Source organism: Phanerochaete carnosa, assembly GCF_000300595.1.
Source record: "Phanerochaete carnosa HHB-10118-sp unplaced genomic scaffold PHACAscaffold_8, whole genome shotgun sequence".
NCBI classification, from domain to species: Eukaryota; Fungi; Basidiomycota; class Agaricomycetes; order Polyporales; family Phanerochaetaceae; genus Phanerochaete; species Phanerochaete carnosa.
Window position 1 is genome coordinate 751,177 of NW_006767635.1, and position 20,138 is coordinate 771,314.

The 20,138-nt window shown below is 55.0% G+C and overlaps 4 protein-coding genes across 4 annotated transcripts; 1 reads left to right on the top strand and 3 right to left on the bottom strand.

Moving 5' to 3' along the window:
• Positions 1–2,763: 2,763 nt before the first annotated feature.
• On the bottom strand, positions 2,764–3,440 carry PHACADRAFT_260815 (uncharacterized protein). The gene has a single exon (XM_007398716.1). The coding sequence runs from the start codon at positions 3,216–3,218 to the stop codon at positions 2,913–2,915; it is 306 nt and encodes a 101-aa protein (XP_007398778.1). The 5' UTR covers positions 3,219–3,440; the 3' UTR covers positions 2,764–2,912.
• Positions 3,441–5,004: 1,564 nt separating this feature from the next.
• On the top strand, positions 5,005–14,059 carry PHACADRAFT_126225 (uncharacterized protein). The gene is made up of 19 exons (XM_007398717.1): positions 5,005–5,410; positions 5,460–5,560; positions 5,626–6,186; positions 6,237–6,511; positions 6,561–6,682; positions 6,734–6,894; positions 6,944–7,051; positions 7,111–7,223; positions 7,276–7,948; positions 7,998–8,086; positions 8,139–8,328; positions 8,381–8,730; positions 8,784–8,965; positions 9,017–9,096; positions 9,150–11,018; positions 11,081–11,298; positions 11,348–11,558; positions 11,617–12,099; positions 12,233–14,059. Exons 1-15 carry the CDS (start codon positions 5,385–5,387, stop codon positions 9,281–9,283), a joined length of 3,165 nt encoding a protein of 1,054 aa, XP_007398779.1. The 5' UTR covers positions 5,005–5,384; the 3' UTR covers positions 9,284–11,018; positions 11,081–11,298; positions 11,348–11,558; positions 11,617–12,099; positions 12,233–14,059.
• A 1,010-nt stretch (positions 14,060–15,069) lies between these two features.
• PHACADRAFT_100589 (uncharacterized protein) lies at positions 15,070–16,330 on the bottom strand (the record flags this gene model as incomplete). Its single annotated transcript, XM_007398718.1, has 4 exons — positions 15,070–15,348; positions 15,477–15,591; positions 15,643–15,983; positions 16,037–16,330. The coding sequence occupies 4 exons, from the start codon at positions 16,328–16,330 to the stop codon at positions 15,070–15,072; spliced, it is 1,029 nt and encodes a 342-aa protein (XP_007398780.1).
• An 822-nt stretch (positions 16,331–17,152) lies between these two features.
• Positions 17,153–19,500, bottom strand: PHACADRAFT_186585 (uncharacterized protein). The gene is made up of 6 exons (XM_007398719.1): positions 19,317–19,500; positions 18,865–19,257; positions 18,764–18,815; positions 18,340–18,711; positions 18,205–18,283; positions 17,153–18,143 (listed from the first exon to the last, which is right to left on the bottom strand). The coding sequence occupies exons 1-6, from the start codon at positions 19,396–19,398 to the stop codon at positions 17,355–17,357; spliced, it is 1,767 nt and encodes a 588-aa protein (XP_007398781.1). The 5' UTR covers positions 19,399–19,500; the 3' UTR covers positions 17,153–17,354.
• Positions 19,501–20,138: the final 638 nt, after the last annotated feature.

The window sequence follows — 20,138 nt, forward strand, 5'->3', positions numbered from 1 at the left end:
TGTGGCAAGTCAGCAGGACAGAGGGAAGTGTAGGCTTCAAGAACAAACTCGATGTCAACGCCGTGAATATCTCAGGACCGGGTCCGGTCCAAAGCGGCCACCAAAGCGCGATAGAGTCTGCGCTCGAGATGGCGTCCCATGATGCGCAGGGTTCCTGGGTTAATGTCGCCTCTTCGGGCGAAGTTGAGAGGGTCTGGAGAGCTTCCAGGCTGAAACCCCACCGAAGCGTCAATCGAACTGCCGAGGGTCTCGTCTTTGGCGTTCGCAGGAACATTAGTTCGCCAAGCGGCCCGTCTAGAGCTTGTGTGCGCCAGACGAGAGCTACCTTGGATGAAGTAAAGGAGCTGCTGACCTAAACAACCGCCGGACTTGAAAGGCTTGGACGCCAGTTCATTCACATTTCTAAGACGAGGGCATGGCGAGGATCACTGTCATTTCTGGGCAATTACGACATGTACAAGCCGACAATTCGCCACCTGACTTCGTTGTATGAGCCTTCCTCAACGTCGTATAGGAGAAAAGAGGCGATGAAGAAGCAGGAACAAGGTAGAGGAGATCTTGGCCGTATCTCAACGCTCAACGTTCTTCAATGTTCAACATTCGCGGGACGCAACACACGAGAACCGCGCCTGAACGGCGTGGTAAACCAGTCACGTGAACGCACTTCCTCCCTGGCTGGACTCTTCGTCTTTGCAGCGTCCCTGCATACTCACACAGGCTCATGAAACACAGTCGGGCAGTTTTCCAGACTATGTCGTCCGTGGACCGACCTAGCACCTCAAGGGGGTCACTCAATGTCATAGGTCGAGTAAACGAATCCGTCCCAGTTCGCCACTTGGCGCATCCTGTCCAGATAACCCGAACCCCTGGTATATGAAGAGATATGAAGGAGTGTACGAGGTATGGTGATGCCTCTAAACCTTCTCCGTCACTCAGTCGAAGTGACGTCTGAGTTCTTTCTCTTCTGACAAATGTGCGAGGTCAGCCCGAGTGCATCCACACACGTAAGTCGTACTGTTCGCCTATCTGTGTATGTCATAAAATATCGAAGCACTGTACAGATAGCCAGCGTATATATAAGTACGAGGAACGCAACGTGATTGCTCTTGGATTCGCTCGTGCTGGTTATGCTCATGCTTCTGTTGCCACGGTCTGGCCGCCGGGTATACACCTCCCGTCCTCTCAGCGGTCGTAGGCACAGACTTGCCATGTACATCCTCCTCCCGCAAATGATCGTGGTTTCTATCTGTCAAAACTCAAGTGAAGAGCTCTGGATCACTTCAGTCTTATTGGGTTCGTATTGCTGGCCCGTTCTCCGTGGAACGTTGGTCTCGCTGCGCAGCCTTGACAGCTGCACTCAGCTGACACCTCGTGCCTGCTGATCTGGTCGCTGCTGGCCTTGTACGATCTCGGCTTCGTACACTTTTGTGCACGGGTTCGTTCTCTCTCACCATGGTATTAGAAAAGGGTCTCTGGGACGATAACGGAACGCGCGGCGAGCTTCTCGGGTCACCTCGCCGAGCTGGCAGCACGCGAACTCGACAACTCAGTACCCGACGTCTCAGCAGTTATGAGCTCCCCAGTCGTCATTTTCTGTCCGGTGACCTTGGGATGACTACTAACAGCTTTCAATAAACGATGTCACCTTCGTTTGACATTCAAGCCACCGTCAGGCTTACCCATTCATGCCTCATGCTGACTCAATTAACATGGCAACTGGCGTGTCATGGCTAGGGTCCCTCGAGAAAGCGTCTCGTTAGAAGCTCGCAGAAGGGTCTAACGTTCGTAGTGCTTTCGTGTGACCGCGGCGAGCTCGTCCTATTCACGACCCATGTATACTATTTTCAACGAAGAATCAGAGGAGCTGCGGTCTTCTATTCGTCCCTCAAAACTCTCAGGTATGTCCACATGCCAACCCTGTTATACTGCACACGTCTCGTGAACCTGTATCACTGCGTGGCCTTCCCTGTTTGTGTACAATTTCTATGAGCGGAAGACGCAGCCCCGCACAAACATCTTCCTCGGCGTCACCGGGCCACCTAGTACGCTCGATCCTCGAGTCTCAGAAATCATTACTCCCACCACTGACAGCCTCCATCTCGTGAGCACGCTTCTAGTTGATACGCCTACCTTACTCACACATTCACACTTATGGCCTTCGAATTTACACGATGCCGACGCGTTCATACGCACTGCCACAACGCCGTACCCCCTACGTAGCTGCCGCTTGCGCAACCATGCAATGGCACTTGCCCATATTCTTCGCGGATGCCCATGTGAGTACGGAGAAGCATTGAATGGACCAGACACCGCAACCACTAACGCCCGTGCAGGCATATGCGACTTGTCGCTGAGATAACAGGGGTACATCCAGTCTGACACCGGCATTGGCGAGTATGAATTTGTTGCGCCTTGTGCAGATAGGCGGTCACAGAACGTGGTGCAAAGCGTTATGTCTTAAAGCCCATGAGCCTGCGCCGTAGTCGCACTGCAGAAGCTGTGAACGCAAAGCCTCATGGGTCTCGCTGGCACCGTCGACCGAGGTTCCCCTTCTTGGAGCTTTGAGACGTAGCTCATTAATGCCGTCGGATTGAAAGCGGAACGGAGTGCGGTTTGGCGCGAGAGGCAAAGCTCCCGGTCTCACTTGCTACGTCGTTTGAAACGAGATGAAAAGGACAGACATTAAACAATGTCTATGCCTGTTCTATGCTGCAAAACAAAACACATCCTGTGGCGTTTTGGTGATTAGCACCATGCTACATTCGGTTAGATCGGACTTTGCTTACCGAATTTCGAGAAGAACCCAAGCGAGCAGATGCCATGCGACAGAGTGTTCGCTAGGAATATGAGCAAGAGCCTAGGAGTTCAGCCATGGAACCTGAAAATTCATAGAACTTGCTCGTGCGTTACATCTATGTATCGTATCCTTCGCTCAAGAAGCTCGCTGGCGAACACTTGAATTTGAGCCGTTCATCTCGTTGATCAGAAGTGAGCGGAGCAGTTATTTGACAAGCCGTATCAGCAAAAAACGTCACGACAGACGGAGGGAAAACGCCACTCAATCGCGCGGCCGCCCTCAAGAACAGTGAGACAGTTAAGACCGCGAGGCTCACTCCGTCAAAAGTTGGCGCGAAGACGACGCCGACGCACTTGCCAAAGTTGAGTTGCATCCAGATTGTGGCCGCAGACTTGTGGAGAATCCTCGCGGTTGTCTGCATGCCTGTCGCGACATTGACGAGGAGCGTGAAGCCCAGTGATGCAAAATCTCAGGGATGATGGCGAAGGGGCTGAAGGCTGCGGGGAGTGACGACGTTCAACAAGCCGACGAAAGGTAGAATAGAAGTACGTTCGGCGACGATGACAATGCAGTTTTGCCCACCATGTGGATCCTTTGTGAGACGGAGAAAGAACAGGAAGAACGATAATCCTACGGGTGGCAGCTGGACGAAGACGTGTGATTGTCAGTTGTTTCCGAACAAAGAGGGTAGACTGTAACACACCGGAGGCGAAATGCGGCTCATTGCCTCCACGTGTTACGAAACATCCGATCAAGCAGTTAAGCATACACGACATAGCATGTCGGTATCTGCTGTGGCGACCGAGTTTAGCTTTATCCACTGTTAGCCCGCCCAAGATGTTGTCGAAATGGTTCCTCGAGTTCTTTGGATCGCACGTACGGAGATTCTAGGGGTCCTCCGCAAGGCGGCTGACAAGGTCACTCTGCCTAGAAAGTGACCATTGGCAGGAATAAGGTCAACAGCGAGATTGGACGAATTATGGGCAATTATACCTCGTTGTCGTCAAGTAAGGCAAGAGGTCTTCCAATTGCTGACCGCAATAAATCATCCGACTGTCGTTCATTTCAACATTCGGTTGGACAATACGTACAACACGTACAACACGTACGGTATTATAGACCACCGCACCTGGACCAGCATAATGGCATTCCCGTACATATTCCGCATGCTGTCGCGTGGTCAGTGCATGGAGACTAGCTGACACATGCATGCCTTAAACGTTTGGCAGTACGTACCCGTTGAGTGCAAGATTATTCCCCAACGCTTCCTGAGCCGCTCCCCCCGCGAGGATGTTTGCAGCACCAGCGAGACTCAGTTCTTCGATCTTGCGGCGCACCATTTGACTTCGAGTCTTTGAGTCGGCCGTTAAAACTGGCTGGGAAACGAGTACGATTAGCGTTGCCTGCACTGATTGACTGGTCAGAGATGTCAGGATTTGGAAGCTAAAGATGGCGCAGTACCTGTCAAGCCCTTAGGCAGCAGACAGCACTCGTGCTGGGGGACCAAGCCTACCACGGCACCTGAGGATCTGAGTGTTTCTGACTTGACGAGGACGGCCCGGACGCGATAATAAACACCTGTCCATGCATCACAGGTAGTCTCGGCGAATGCGAGGCAGTGGCATAGAGCAAATTGGACTTGCCCGACCTGGAGCTTCCGAGGGCTGTTATAGACTCAGCGGAGTACAGAATACACTGGTGTCCACGTCACAGATAGCCAGATCCACGGACGGCCCCGCTCTGTCGAGGTTTGCCGCTCCAAAGGGATGATCAATCCAGTGGCGGAGAAGGGGAATCCTGGCAGACAGGCTTTCCACAAACGTATCATAGCCGGGAGGGTGGGGGAGATCGTTCATGTAACTGAGAAGTCGGGCTAGCAAGCTAGAGACTGGGAGGATCCGGACTTGAGCTTGAAAGCCGATTAGAATATGGTTGGAATAAACATCGCTACACTCGTGGACCGCCAACTTTTGGGACACGTTTGGCCGCGAGGGCCTTTTCATACGGGAAAGGACGGGGGTACGAGGGCATTGCGATTGCACGCGTACGTGGGCTGGCCACGGGCTAAATGTGATACTGTTGAGTCGATAACGGCTGAGGTAGTGGAACTATTGAGCGAGCGGCGCTGTGGCGATTACACCAGCCATTTTATCCCGCGGATATTAAGGGGTATGTCTACATGATAACCCGGGCTATCGGAGAAATAGCGCCAATAATGCACTCTGGCAGTGACCTCCACTGATCAGGTACTTTCCGCTCCAAACAACCTTCTGCCGACTCAGGCTTTGGCCTGGCTCCAGCGAGCAGGCCTCATCGTACTCTGGGTGTATGTCCGAGATTCCCCTGCGCAACTTTCAACGTTCCCGACAGGCTCGCGCCGGATACACAGCTCTACCTGAAGACGAACACGCATCTGGCGACAGCCAAGCTAGCGGAAATATGCCAATCACTGTACGAGCAGCAGCAGCAGCAGCGGCAGCAACAGCCCGAAATGCACAGACTACTGCTATGAGAGATCGCTACGAGGACGACTTCGAGGAGGCGACCCTGCTCGGAACAGAGCACCACCGACACGAGGGAGACGAGGATGTACACGCTGAGGCCGCGTCACAGGTATGTGCATCCTGTTCTATATGTTGCTTTAGTCTGATGTGAGGTGCAGAGGAGCACGAGCTCGGACAGACATAAAGCAGGGAAAGACAAATCACGGACAATACCCTTCCATCCCACAGGTGCGCTTCGCACTGGTACAATGTCTCCGGAGTGAGTCGCATCTGACATGAGTCAACTCACCGCACCTGTTTGATCGGACGGTGTTGTGTCTCTAGAGAAATTCCAGAAAAGATTTCCTCCCAATATCGTCCGCAACCAGAAGTATAACGCCTTCACCTTCCTCCCCCTTGTCTTCTATGAGCAGTTCAAGTTCTTCTTCAACTTGTATTTCTTGCTCGTTGCGCTCTCACAGTTCGTACCCGCGCTGAAGATAGGCTTGATTGCGACATACATCGCCCCGCTTGCCTTCGTCCTCTGCGTCACAATCGGCAAGGAGGCATATGACGACTACAAGCGTAATTTACGCGACCGCGAGGCAAACTCACAGCGATATCTGGTCCTCGAGCCATCAGCGTACTCTGCTTCCGAAGGCGGCCCTCATACGCGCTCTGTGCCCTCGTCTGTACTAGCGGTCGGTGATCTTGTTCTCCTGGAGAAGAATCAACGTGTACCTGCGGACCTCGTGTTGCTGCGCACTTCCGACAGCTCCGGAACATGCTTCATTCGTACAGATCAACTAGACGGAGAGACCGATTGGAAACTTAGAGTTGCTGTGCCGACATGCCAGAAGTTGCACAACGACGAAGAACTGTTCTCCCTGGATGCGGAAATTTACGGTAAATTAATTTTCATTGTGACCCTATGCCTTAGTGACAGTAGCCTTCAGCCGATGCACCTATCAAGGATATCCATACCTTTATTGGGACATTTACCGTCAATAGTCCACCATCACATTCGGTGAACGAGGTGCCGATGGTGCAAGTCCCCACTATCGAGCCCCTGACCGCGGATAATGTGCTCTGGGCCAATACTGTCCTTGCGGCTGGTTCTGCTGTCGGATTCATCATTTATACCGGGCCTGAAACTCGTGCTGTGATGAATACAAGCCACCCGAAGACGAAGGTCGGACTTCTGGATATCGAGATCAACCGACTTGCAAAGGTTGGTAATTGTTAGGACGTTTGCGAATATGCCTAACGCTTCACCGTAGATCTTGTGCACCGTTACTTTTGCGCTTTCGTTCGTTCTGGTCGCTTTGAATGGTTTCCGCGGGCTGTGGTACATCTACATCTTCCGCTTCTTAATCCTGTTCTCGTCCATTATACCCATCAGGTGCGCCCCAGTGACTTAGTGTGGATGCTACTGGAACTCATGGCTGGCTAGTCTGCGCGTTAACTTGGACATGGGCAAGACTGTGTACGCGCAACAAATCATGACTGACTCAGAGATACCCGGCACTATCGTACGCACAAGTACTCTACCTGAGGAGCTTGGTAGAATAGAATATCTTCTCAGCGATAAGACTGGAACTTTGACTCAGAATGGTGCGTTAACAACGGTTTAAGAGGACTAGTCATGCTGACGACTCTCCAGAAATGGAGATGAGGAAGCTGCATATGGGCACTGTGTCTTATGGAACTGAATCTATGGACGAGGTCGCTCACCAGCTTGCCCTCGCATTTGGGGGGTCTACGGACGGAGGTGCGTCAAACGACCTTTCACTTGTCAGACTGGTCCATTCATTTTTAGTGACTAAGTAGGCCATGGAAAGAAGCATTCTCTCACTACTGGCGTGCAACTGGCCAACCGAGGTCGCCGAGATATGTCATCTAGGGTCCACGACGTCGTGTTAAGCTTGGCTCTTTGCCACAATGTAAGCCATGATGGCGGTCTGACGGTAACTATTGCTCATAGCTTCACCCTAGGTCACGCCAGTAACAAACGATGATGGTTCCGTTACATACCAAGCATCGTCTCCAGATGAAGTTGCAATCGTCAAATGGACAGAGTCCGTGGGCTTAACGTTAACTTTCCGCGATCGCACGCGCATCGAGCTGCAAACACCTACAGGCACAAAACTTGTCTACGAAGTCCTCGAGCTTTTCCCTTTTACTTCCGAGTCTAAGCGCATGGGTATCGTCGTCCGCGACACACAGAGCAAGGAGATCACCTTTCTCCAGAAGGGCGCCGATGTCGTTATGGCAAAGATTGTCCAGCGGAACGACTGGCTCGAGGAGGAAACTGCGAACATGGCGCGCGAAGGCCTCCGCACGTTGGTCATGGCCCGCAAGAAGCTGAACGAGCAGTCATACAATGAGTTCAAGGAGAAGCACCATGAAGCGAGCATCCGTCTCGAGGGCCGCAATGAGGCCATGGTGGCCGTCGTGACAGAGTACTTGGAGCGTGATCTCGAGCTGCTCGGCCTCACCGGTGTCGAAGACAAGCTGCAGGATGACGTGAAATCAACCCTGGAGCTGCTTCGGAACGCTGGTATCAAAATTTGGATGCTGACCGGAGACAAGATCGAGACGGCGACGTGCATTGCCATTTCTACCAAGCTTGTGGCGAGGAATCAATACATCCACCAGGTTGCCAAACGTAGGCCTTCTCATATTCCACATCATAGGTCAACTGACGTCGCATTCAGTGAAGACCGCCGATGAAGTACGACACGAGCTGGATTTCCTGCAGAACAAGCTCGACTGCTGTCTAGTGATAGATGGCGAATCATTGCAGGTCTGTGCCGTCTGTTCATGTCCGAGAGCAACCCGCTGATTTGGTCTGTTAGCTGTGTCTAAATCTGTTCAAGAAAGAGTTCATCGAGATTGCGACGAAACTCTCTGCAGTAGTCGCTTGCAGGTGTTCCCCAACACAAAAGGCGGATGTTGCTCGTCTAATCAGACACCACACGAAGAAGCGCGTTTGCTGCATTGGCGACGGTGGTAACGACGTTAGCATGATACAGGCTGCGGACGTCGGTGAGCTCCGTGTTTTCCCCAGTATCATTCGTCGCTCTAACAGAAGAATTAGGTGTCGGCATTGTTGGCAAAGAAGGCAAACAAGCCTCTTTAGCTGCCGACTTCTCCGTTACCCAGTTCAGCTACCTCACGAAGCTCCTGCTGTGGCATGGCCGAAACTCCTACCGCCGCTCGGCCAAACTCGCTCAGTTTGTCATTCACCGTGGTCTGATTATCTCGATCATGCAGGCCGTCTTCTCAGCCATCTTCTACTTCGCTCCCATCGCACTGTACCAGGGTTGGCTCATGGCCGGCTATGCTACCGTCTACACCATGGCCCCTGTCTTCTCCCTCGTATTGGACCGCGATGTCAGCGAGGACCTGGCCCTGCTTTATCCTGAGTTGTACAAGGACCTTGTCAAGGTACGTCGCCGTTTACTCTAATGACGTGCGTTTATTCAGCCTACCTTCGACAGGGCCGCGTCTTGTCCTACAAGACGTTCTTCATGTGGTTAATGATCAGCGTGTACCAAGGCGCCGCTATCATGATTATGTCGCTAGTGCTGTTCGAGAACGAGTTCTTGAACATCGTGTCCATCTCTTTCACCGCTCTGGTCCTGAATGAACTTATTATGGTTGCATTGGAGATCACGACATGGTGAGCGATCTGCCCCTCTATTACCGACGAAGCAGTGCTCATCGCTCTCAGGCATGTTTATATGGTAATATCAGAGATCGTCACTTTCTTCATCTACGGACTCAGTTTGGCATTTCTGCCGGAGTATTTCGGTGAGTCCTCCCTGTCGGGTATAACATCCACGAGGTCACCAATGCTTCTGTAGATCTCACATTCGTCCTATCGGTTCGCTTCGCCTGGAAGGTCTCTGTTATTGTCGCGATTAGTGCCTTCCCCCTGTACATAATCAAGCTCATTCGCAGCAGGGTCGCGCCCGCAGCATCGAGCAAACTGACCTGACCTACAACATCACGAATTCACAGCCCTTGTATCAAACCCCGAGGTTCGAGTTGGCAGATATTTCATATTTGCTTGTCAGTGGGCTCGCCGTGCTAGAGGACAGCAGTATTGCAGGAGGTGATATAGCAGGTACAAAAGAAAGGAATGTCACAAAAAGCGAGGTACGACAGGAAGGACAGCAGCACGACGTGCTCAGGAGCCGCTATGTGGTGACGGCGACGGATCATGGTTCGTAAACGGAGCGCCAAAGAACGGAGAGGTCGCGTGCCAGTCCGGAGCCTGCCCCGGAGTCGCGCTCCACAGCTGCGGTCGCGGCGGAAACGGCTGTGCGGCCGACCCTGCCCACGGTGCACGCATACCAAGCGGGGCCGCACTCGTCTGCGGACTCGATCCAGGCGCGCCCCAGCCTACCGCGCCGGGGGCAAGAGACCGGCGGCCTGATGCCAGCACAATCTCGTCGTCGTCGGCAGCGAGTGCGGACGAGCCCAACACGCCCTTCGGACTTGGTGAACGCCGGCTTGGCGACGTCGACCCTGAACCTGTCGGCTCGCCTGGTGGACGTGCTATTGGCGCGATAGGTGCCGGGCGTCCGATCGGTCCTAGGTCTGCCATCGACGGCCTCCGTCCTGGTGGGCCCGGCGCCAGCTGAGGGGGTGAGGCCAGTGGGTTTTGCGCTGCCTTACTTGGAGGAGCGATGGGCGCAACAGGAGAGGGGCCGACGTTGCGAGCGAACGCTGAGTCGAACGAAGGTCCTGTACCAAACGCCCTAGGCACTGCTGACGGGGCCAAGGGGGTTGGTGGCGGAATATGGCCCATCGGATGCCCAGGAGCGAAACCGCCAAACGGTCCAGTTGGGATGTATGGTACACGCGGCGACATTGTAGGTGGTGAAATAATACCGGGCGTCGGGGGATACAGCGGAGTAAGAGGCGATGGCAGATGTGGCGTAAGCTGTGGGGTCATCGGTTGCGGAGGTATGTGCGGCTGTGGGCTGGTCACAAGTACTGGGCGGGGCTGAGCGTGCTGTCTGGGCGGTTGAATAATCGGGAGCACAGGTACGGGCGCAGGTTGCTTCGGAGCGTTCTTCTTTGTGGGAGTGGTGGAGGGACCTGGAGTGGCCTGACTCGGAGAACGCTGCGAAGATCCTGACGCAGTCGCATTGGTCGCAGTGCGAGGTGAGGTCGGTGGACGAGCCGTCTTCGCAACAGTGGCACGTTGCTGCTGTGCCGCCGTCCGCTCCTTTTCCGCCTTCTCCTTCTCCAGCCGCTCTTTCTCAGCTTTCTCCTTCTCCAGCCTCTCGCGTTCGCGTTCGGCCTTCTCCTTCTCCTCGCGCTCCTTCGCCACCTTCCGCTCTCGCTCTTGCTGCTCTTGCTGCTCTCGACGGGCCGTCCGCTCCGCAGCTGCCTTCGCTTCTCGTTCTTCACGGACCTTGCGCTCGCGTTCCTCCCTCTCTCTGCGCTCCTGCTTCGCTTTCTCCTCTTTCTCTCTACGCTTGCGTTCACGCTCGGCTTCGCGCTCTTTCTCCTCTGCAAGACGCTTGCGCTTCTCCTCCTCTTTGCGCAGCCTTTCCTCCTCCAGAGCTTTGCGCTGAGCTTCCCGCCTTGTCCGCTCTTCTTCTCGCCGCTTCCTGCCCTCCTCCTCTTGTGCTGTCTGCTTAGCCTTCAAAGCAGCATCCTCCGCCGCTTTTTCGGCCGCGCGAGCAGCACGCTCCTCCTCTTTCGCAAGCTTCTGCTGACTAAAGAAAAAGACACGCATTTCAGGGAATGGGCGCATATACCCATGTAGAATAACACATACCGCTTCTTGTCCTTCTTCTTCTGGTTCTGCGTCTGTTTCTTCGCCTCTTTCTCCTTCGACAGCTTATCCTCATCCTCAAGCTCTCGAAGCAGTTGCAGCTGGCGTTCCTGAGCGACCTTCTCGCGATATGCTTGAAGTACTCGCTGCTCGAACATCCGGGCAGCAAAGATGGAGAACATGCGCTTGCCTTCTTCCATTTTCTGCTCCTCCGTCATAACCTGCAAAGCGTGAGCGACGTGTCGCGTGACCTCGGACTAAGCGTAGTACCTCTTCCTCTTCGTCCTCGTCCTCGTCCTCGTCATCTTCCTCCTCGTCCTCCTCGTCCCCCTCCTCATCTTCCTCCTCTTCAGAGTCGTCTTCGACGTCCGCCACTGCCTCTTCCTCGCGCTGCATGCGCCGCTCAGCTAGCTGCTCCATCATCTCCAGAAACTTCTGACCGTCGTTCTTAAGGAGATCGTCTGCGACAGTGAGAATGTTACCTGCGTCTACAATAAGAAATCGAGGGCTTACACAAGCAGAGGGAACGATGAGACTTGCCTGTGACAGTGAGACTGTTCCCAAAGTTTGCCAGCCCGTCCCGCCCGTTTGCTTTGCCATTCGCCGCACCACGCCGTCGCGCTGCCCGTCGCTCGGTCTGGGGCTTGACGTCTTCTTCGTCTTCTGGCTCTCCCTCGTCCTCCTCTTCCTCTTCTTCCTCCTCTTCTTCCTCCTCCTCATACTCCTCGTCGTCCTCATACTCCTCTTCCTCCCCGTCGTCTTCGAATTCACTTTCGGCCTTGACAGCTTTTCTGCCATTGACGACGCCGTTCTTGGCTCGAGGGGGTATATTGGAGATGGTATGAGGACCGATCACCGCACCGTTCTTGTCCAGCTCGACACTCCCAGGGAAGGGACCTGGTCCTTGAGGAGGAGGTATCGTGCCGCCAGACGATATGTATTGCTGCTGATAGTTCGCGTACTGTTCAAGCTCTTCGTAATAAGCATCGTACAGTACCTCGAGCTCCTCCTCAATAGCATTTCTAATTTCATCCCGAAATTTGAAGCGTTTGAAGTGTCGAAGATGTGAATAGTGTGGAAATTGGCCATGGCAAGGTATCGGTCGGGGACAAGGTCAGCGACGAACAGAAGCGACGAAGGACCAAGAGCACAGACCGCTTTCGCCCACAGACAGCACACATGCAACTGTGTTTCTGCTGCTCCTTCATCTTCCTGAGGACGGCCTCTTTCTCGATTTTCACGAGATTCCGCCGTTCGTCCTCGCCCAGGCCGAGCCAGAACTCCTTGATTCGTTCGCGCTCCTCGGTTGTGCTGGTGGACCATATCTTGCTATTGTTTTTCCCATTGGCAGTGTTGCCTGCGCCGTTTGCTGGAGGCCTGGGCTTGTGGGGCGCAGAGGCATTCGAAGAGGGCGGCGATGGGTGGTGATGAGTATGGTTATGCTGGTAAGCGTGGGATGTGATGGGGGCCTTGGAGGCTGCGCGGCGGCTTTGTGGCGGGGGATTTGCTGGGGCGGGCGTCGAGTAAGACATGGGCTGTTTGCCCGCAGCTCGAGAGCTTGGCGGCGGGTTCGCAGCAGGCGAAGAGCGCGGCGCAGGCATTGGCTTGTGGGAGGCAGAGACAGGCGTCGCAAGATTTGTCGTCGGTGCGGGTGACACCGCTCCCACCGCCGAAGCCGGCCTTACCGGTGCCGTCGCCGGTACGGGCGTCTGTACACCCCCGCCTCCGCCTCCGCCTCCAGTGCCGGTACCCATCTTGGTCTTCTTCTTTTTCTTCCTGCTCCTTTTGCGCTGTGCTTCATATTCGTCCCCGTTCACCGTTTGCATCAGCCCCGCGTGCTGCTCGTAGCTCACAACAAACTGCGCACGCTGCTCCGCCAGCTCGTCCACCTCCTCTTCGCTGAAGTATTCCTCGTCTCCAAAGTCGTGCTCTTCACTCCCATACTCGTTAAGCATTCCCCCATCTTCCCCAGCAGTGTGCATGTTCCGGTCCGATGGCAACTGCAGGCCATTCGCCGCCGCCGCTCGTTCCATCGCTTGCGTGAAAGCGGGATCAGTGAAGATGGACGGGTCAAAGGGCATAGTCTGAGGGAACGCGCCAGGAGGATAGCGCGCCGTCGCCGTGCGCGTCGTGCCCTTGACCGTTGCACTTGCAGTAAAGTTCACGCCTGCTCCCGAGTGAATTTGCTGAGCAATGGCGTACATGGCCTGAGTCTTTTCGTCCTCGTTACCAGGAGAGCTCAATTGAGAGTAAGTGTGCCGTACAAAGTTGCGGAGATGATCCGGAAACGATGCCCAGTACTCATCGTTCACCATCCCCTCCGGGTCTACCTCCATGCTCCTCGCCAAGTGGTCTGCCGTCGCGAGTAGCTCCGCCTCGGCCACCGCAGTCTGACTGAGCCGCGTGGCCGCGACTGAGGCTGAGAGCGACGCCGTTGTCGACAGATGTACCGATTCGAGCTCGGGTGAGAGCCCGGTACGCGAGCCAGAGCGCGGTCGCCCATTCGCAGACATGTCCTCGATCAGCTCTTGCACGTCTTCGTCCTCTTCGTCATCCCCGTCGTACTGGGGCCCCGCAACACTCTTGCCTTTGACTCTCTTCTTCTTTTTCTTCTTCCCGTTGGCTGCCTGCGCCGGGGAAGCGGGCGTGGGTGCGGTCGCGGACACAGGCGCGGGCGATGTAGTCACCGGTGCCAGTGGAGGGGTCTGCGTCGATACCTTCGTTGATGGCGACTTTGGAGGTATCCGTTTTGCCTTGGGTGCGGTCATTGTACAGGCAGCAGACCTCGAGAAGATATCAATAGCCGAGTGTACGAATCAATGAGAGTTCACCTGTGCAGCAGCCGTGCAGCAGGTAGAGGACCAAAGCGAGGCTCCCAGGAACAGAATACAATGTCTCTGACCAGATCGTATGCCGTCCGCGAAGTCGTGGAGTCCTACAGCTCGACAGGCACGAGAGTGTACTGCAAAGGTCGGTGCCAGGAAGCGTTAATGGATTATTTCCAGGCAATTTCACGCTTTGGGAACCAATTTAATATTACAAGGTTTAGCCGGTGCGAACAACTCCCTAAATTCCAAAAATTATTTAAAGAAACTCGCCACATCCCTCTCTTGTCCGTTGGGTCAAGGATCAAGTAGCCTACGCACAGTGAATACACAAGTCATAGCAGGATCAGCATGCACCACATCCGAACAACGTCAGGCTGGTCGGCTCACTATCTGTTCCGGCGCTGGCACCTGCTGTTGGGTGCTGCTCCCGGCCGTTCTTGCACAGCCGAAGACCCGTAGCACAGCGGCCCAGTCGTGTGATCACTCTGAACAGGTGCGGCCCGACTCAAGGTCTACTGAAAGCCGCGATTGCTTTTCAGGACAATGCAGATCGCTTCCGGTGTTCTGGTTGTGCCTGACATCATTAAGTGTTCTCTAGTGCTCGTGCCGCCGCGCACTGAGACCCTAGGCCTGATCTTGATTAATGTTGGAAAGGGGTTACAGATTTACAGCAAGAGGCGAGGTGGCTCTTCTCGCAGCTCAGCCGGACTACCTCTGCCAATTTGCTCCTTCCGACGCAAGACATTTGAAGAGAATTAGCTGATGGACGTCACGATTCATTATTCAAGTCATAGCATACCTACTCAAGAGTACGGAAAAGCAGCTCAGAGAAAGTACGTCGCGGAAGAGCAGCACATACATTCTACACAAAGCTACACGAAGGGGTATTGGTGAAACACAGCGCCATCAGAATACCAATACACTCGGTCCGTCACATCTGCAGCCCCAGTCCCACACTCCAGCCGTCAGCACCCGGTGCTTACACAGCGCGCCCGTCGTCCGACTTTTCCGCGAGCATCGCGAGCGGGATCGCGTCCCTGCCGGTCGAGCCGTGGCTCACGCTCATCTCCCAGTCTTCGTCCTTGTCTGGTACTGGTTTAAACGAGTGGTGACCCTGGATGGTCGGAGACATCGGAGGTGCGGTCAACGTTTCGTTGGTAGCGCTCACGCTCGGCTTCGGCCGCCACGAGCCCTGCGAGGAGCCGCGGCCATGGAGCGTCGCCACAGCTTGTTGCTGTTTGTAATTGAAGCTCGAGCTCCATACTGTAAACTGGTGAGCCAAAATGCCTCTGACACATGGTAGAAAGCGTGCTCACCTGTGGCGAAGACGACGCCGATGATCGAAATGTAATAGTTGACGAAGAGAAGGTACACGGTGTTGACAATGTGATTAGGATCCGTGTATAGATCGATTATGAGAATTATGTTGAAGATAACTGTGGCCTAGATTTTAGCGACGCCGCGGGCCAGCGCAATGTCAGCTGCTTACCAGGGATGACGAAGTTGCCGAGCGCGATCCAGAACAAGAATTTAAGACGAGAGCCGATCGAAGTCGATGCAGGAGTCCGCACGACTCGGTTTTGCTCAGATGGGTAGGTATATGTGCTCTCGTTCGCACGACGTCCGGACATGGCGTTAAAAATCTGGCTGTGATACAGCCTTCCGATGAAAAGAGCGGATAGGTAACTGCCGGGCAAGCGTAAGCGATCACTCCAACACACTCGATAGAGGGCTCACAGGTTGTCAAAAATCTGCAGGAACCAGTCCACCTTGGTATATGGCGAATGCTTGTAGTCCACTGTCTCTGCAGCCTGCAGGGGATTCGCCGCACTATCCGTCTCCCTGATCCAGTTGTGGAAGTACGTAATGACACAGGCGAGGCGGACAATTTTAACGGCGACTGGGAAAGCAAAAACGGCGGCTAGCTTCCGCCAGGACGTCTGCGACGGCGGGAAGACCACGAGAAGCCGCAGAGCGAGCACCAGCTCTGCAAGCCATGGCGCAAGACCGAAGACGACAGCAAATCCGTCGACACTCTTCAGGCTGACCTGCTTCGTCGGGTTCAAAACGCCTGCGAGCTACCGCGACCATGAGCTCCAGTTGACTCAAAGAAGCATGACCGAAAACACACCTCGAGGTAATTGTTCCATATCGCAATGCCGAGGCCAAACAGGATCGTGATAACGTTCAATATAAATGCAGGCTGCCGCCGTGACGTGGGCGTAGAGAAGTAGAAGAGCGCGATGAGGATTGGGATGAGCATCGACGCGAATATGGTCGCGACGAGCACGAAGCCAATCGGGTTGCGGATCCCGTCCGCGTAGCCCTCCAGGACGGCCGCGATGACCTGGGGCGGGATTTGCGGGGCGGTCGCGTTGCCTGCGCCCGCGCCGCCGGTGGGATCGCTCGAGTTCGTCGCTGACATCGGGCTGCTTGACAAAGGACGGGAGAGTGGGGGGCGTAGGCCGCCCCGCCCACGGTAGAGATAAGTCTATATACCAACGCCGCTGGCAAATTACAAGAGACGAGCGCTGCAAAGCCGGTACCAGCGGAGGCACGCAAACAGGTCGCCGGCTTCGTACAGTCAGGCGGAGCATCATGCATCATGTTGCATCGATCGCGGCGCGCGCAAGCGCAAGCCAATTGATTGTCGTTCAATCATCCCGTGTTAGTGCGGTGCCATCGCATCTCTCCAACGAGCGTGGCGCCGCTGGGTAGAGGTTACATAGACTCTAGGCGCACTCAGGGCTCACAGCCTTGGCTCAGTAGAGGGCTGTATCTGCGCGAAAAATTTACGATAAGTAATCATTGCATATGCACAGCGACATACACCCTCCGTGAAACTGTTGGCGAGAGTGTTGTATACTGAATGGCGGCCGGACATCGGCAAAGTCTGATCGGACAGTGCGCACCTCGAACCAACCAAAGTTCATCAGGGTCAGGCAGCGTGGGAGTGGAACTTTCGCAGAGTGGCGGGAGACCAGCGCGCCGCTAGAAGTTACTATGGAGAGACATTGCAGCTCTTTCGCCGCGGGCGCAAGCAACGTGTCTGAGGGCAGGCCTCTTGGCTCCCCCTTTGGTACGATTCCGTGCGTACAACCGATGCCGCGGAGACGGCGGCGTACGTAGCTCGCATACACTGAAGTGCACCTTGCAGATCATTTCCCTTAGCCGTGACAGTCCGTGATGCGGGGTCGTCGTAGCGAGAAGAGAGATCGGTGGTCATAACACACGTTCCAAGATACGTTCCGAACTGTGGTTGAGCTTTAAATCTGATAGGGTACAATGACACACGATGTAGTAGACACGCTAGCAGTAATGCACCCGCTGAAATCACGGCTTCGGTTGCCTTGTCCGCAACAGGACACCTGCTGCACAATCCCTGTGCATATGCTACGAAGAACCAACAACGTCGTTCCCCTGAAGAGCTAACCTAAAAATGGAACGAATCATTTTGAGAACCGAGCGTTCTTGAGGAAGTCTGCACAACGTGCAGCTACCATCGCCGCGGGTGCCTGGAGATGCGTCGCGGGGATAGTCGGGAAGATACTCGCGTCGGCGATGCGCAAGCCCTCGATGCCGTGCACGCGGAGCTCGTCGTCGACGACGCCGCCTTCGGCCTCGGGCGCCATGCGGCACGTCGACGAGTAGTGGTACGTCGTGCGCACGCTCTTGCGCACGAACGCGTCGATGCCCGCGTCGGACTCGTCCTCAGGCTGCAGCATGTTCCCGAGCGGATAGCCGCCCTCCTCAACCTTGCGCCCAAGCGCGAGTCCGAGCCGCACTGCCTTGCGCAGCGTAGGCCAGTCGCGCGCGTCGCTCAGGAAGTTCAGGTCGCACGCCGGTCGGGAGCAGGGATCGACCGACGTCAGGCGGACCGTGCCGCGCGAGTGAGGCTTCAGCAGCACGCAGAAGAACGACATGGCCCCCTCGTCATCCTTCAGCTTCCGGAACTCCCAGGCGCAGTAAGGGATGTGCATGATCTCGATGTCGGGAACGTTGGAAGCGAGATGTGCGTTGGATGCGGAAGCGTCGGGCAGCACGGTCTTGAAATCTTGATCGAGGTACTGGGACTGTGCGAATACGAAAAGCTGTGGATTCGGGAATAGGAAGATGCCGCGCCCGAAGAAGATGTATTTCAGCATCTCCTTGAGGCCAAAGAGCGGGCTGCGCTCAAGCTTGTAGAGGCTATCATCCGGCGGGATCCGGTAGATGAGCGGTATACCAACATGGTCTTGCTACAGGTTGTAGACCAAGTCAGCAAGAATGATTATAGATTGAGTAAGTTGGATTACGCACCAGCTCTGAACCCACGCCCGGAAGATCCTTGACAACAGGAATGTTGTGCTCGCGCAAGTGCTCTGCAGGGCCGACACCACTGAGAGAGTGCAGGCGTAAGAAAATGTCCATAATAAAATTGCATGCCAAACAAACCTTAACATGAGCACCTGCGGGCTCGCGATAGCTCCGCTACATAGGACAATCTCATGGCGAGCCGAGACGTAGAATTGCGTCGCAGATGAACCACCAGTGATAGAATCCCGCTGGAAGTAGACTCCAACGGCACGCGTCCCGTTCGCGGAAGGCTGCAGGTCGAGCTTCGACACCACAACCTGAGGGACAACGAATAGGTTCTTTTGACGCTTCCAGGCAACTTCGGGAGGCAAGAAGGCATCGAACGTCGACTGTCGCTGACCCTTCTCATTCAAGGCCAGGTCGGCACGGTTGCAAAAGGTCGACGGAGCGCTTGGGTCGTTCGCTTCGTCCAGAAAGGGTATATCCAGTGCCGAGGTCGCCTTAATTACACTAGGCAAAAATTAGAGGGTTCATGACTGTTTGAATTATCTCGAGAACGCACGCAGGGGTATTCTCGAAGAAGACAGTGTCAATTTTGCGAAGTTTCCAAGGACCTATGGGGGCGTCACCAATACAGTTGGAGTTTTCTAGTAAGACACGTACCCTTGTCGCCGCGATGAGGGTTCTTGTACGACAGCACGTTTTCCATGCCCTTGAAGTACGGCTCAACCTCCTCCCAGCTCCACCCTGTGCGGCCCGCCTCAGCCCAAGCATTGTACTCTCCGGGGACGGACCGTGCATAGACGAACGCGTTGATCTTCGAGGTACCGCCCAACAGCTTACCCGAGATCATCTCGAGCGGCGGCGTGCCCACGGCAGCCGCGAGCGGCGCAGCGAGCCATCCATACTTTGGTGCCGTCGGCGGGCGGTAGTCAACGGAGAGGAGAGGCACTTTTGAGGCCCAGGTGTCTACGACCGGACCACGCTCCAACAGGAGCACGCTGACGTTTGGATCCTCCGAGAGCTTCGACGCAAGCACACATCCCGCTGTTCCGCCTAGCACAGCATACAGGTCAGATCGCCTCGCGGGCAGCGAACCTCAGCACGGAACTCACCACCGACGACAATGTAGTCAAACGTCTGCGACGCTACGCTCTCTGGCGTACGAGTCGGATATCCGCTGGAGAACGGCCACATTTTCCCAGGTCGACGACGGCAAGGTCAAAAGTGAATGCGTTGTCCTCGCTTCCTGACGCTTTATCTCGTTGAGCGGGCGGTGTTCGCATCATTAGAGAAGACATGGTCCAACGGTAAGCTAGACGTGAGCTAGCTGGAAATGAAGGCAGACCCTTGCGGTCCCGCCCATCATGGGTGGAGCTAGTCTTATCTTGAAATTGCCGCTTATGGTTATTCCCTTTGCACTTTCCATCCCGCATCCCGCTTGCCCTTGACACTGGTTGTTAAGTGCTAAGCACTAACGACTTCATGATGACCAATAACTCTGCAGTAAGTGTCCCGAATGGAGGAGGCATCTCACGGCATGACTGATAGATTTGTCAAACGTGCGCCTCAGGCAAGCTGAGACCCTCGCAACATACCGTACTCTTGGAAAGCCTCGTACAAGTCATCCATCTGCTACTAGACACCGAATGAGACCCCGGCTGATGGCACATCCTACTGGACAACCCTTGCAGTGCACACCCAGGTCGTCCGAGACCCCCGGCCCCACAATCAAGTCCCGTCGTCCGCGTCCAGCACATTCCGTCCAGCGGTAGCGAAAGCGGCGGCCCATCAACGCTTCAAGCTTCATCGATGTCATCTCGGGAGACATCAGGGTCCCGCATGATCGGAGCTGCTCAGGGTGATCAACAATCCAGAGTTCAGGGCGCCACCGAGTCGGTGAACACCGCACAGCACTCAAACATCAAACATGCGAT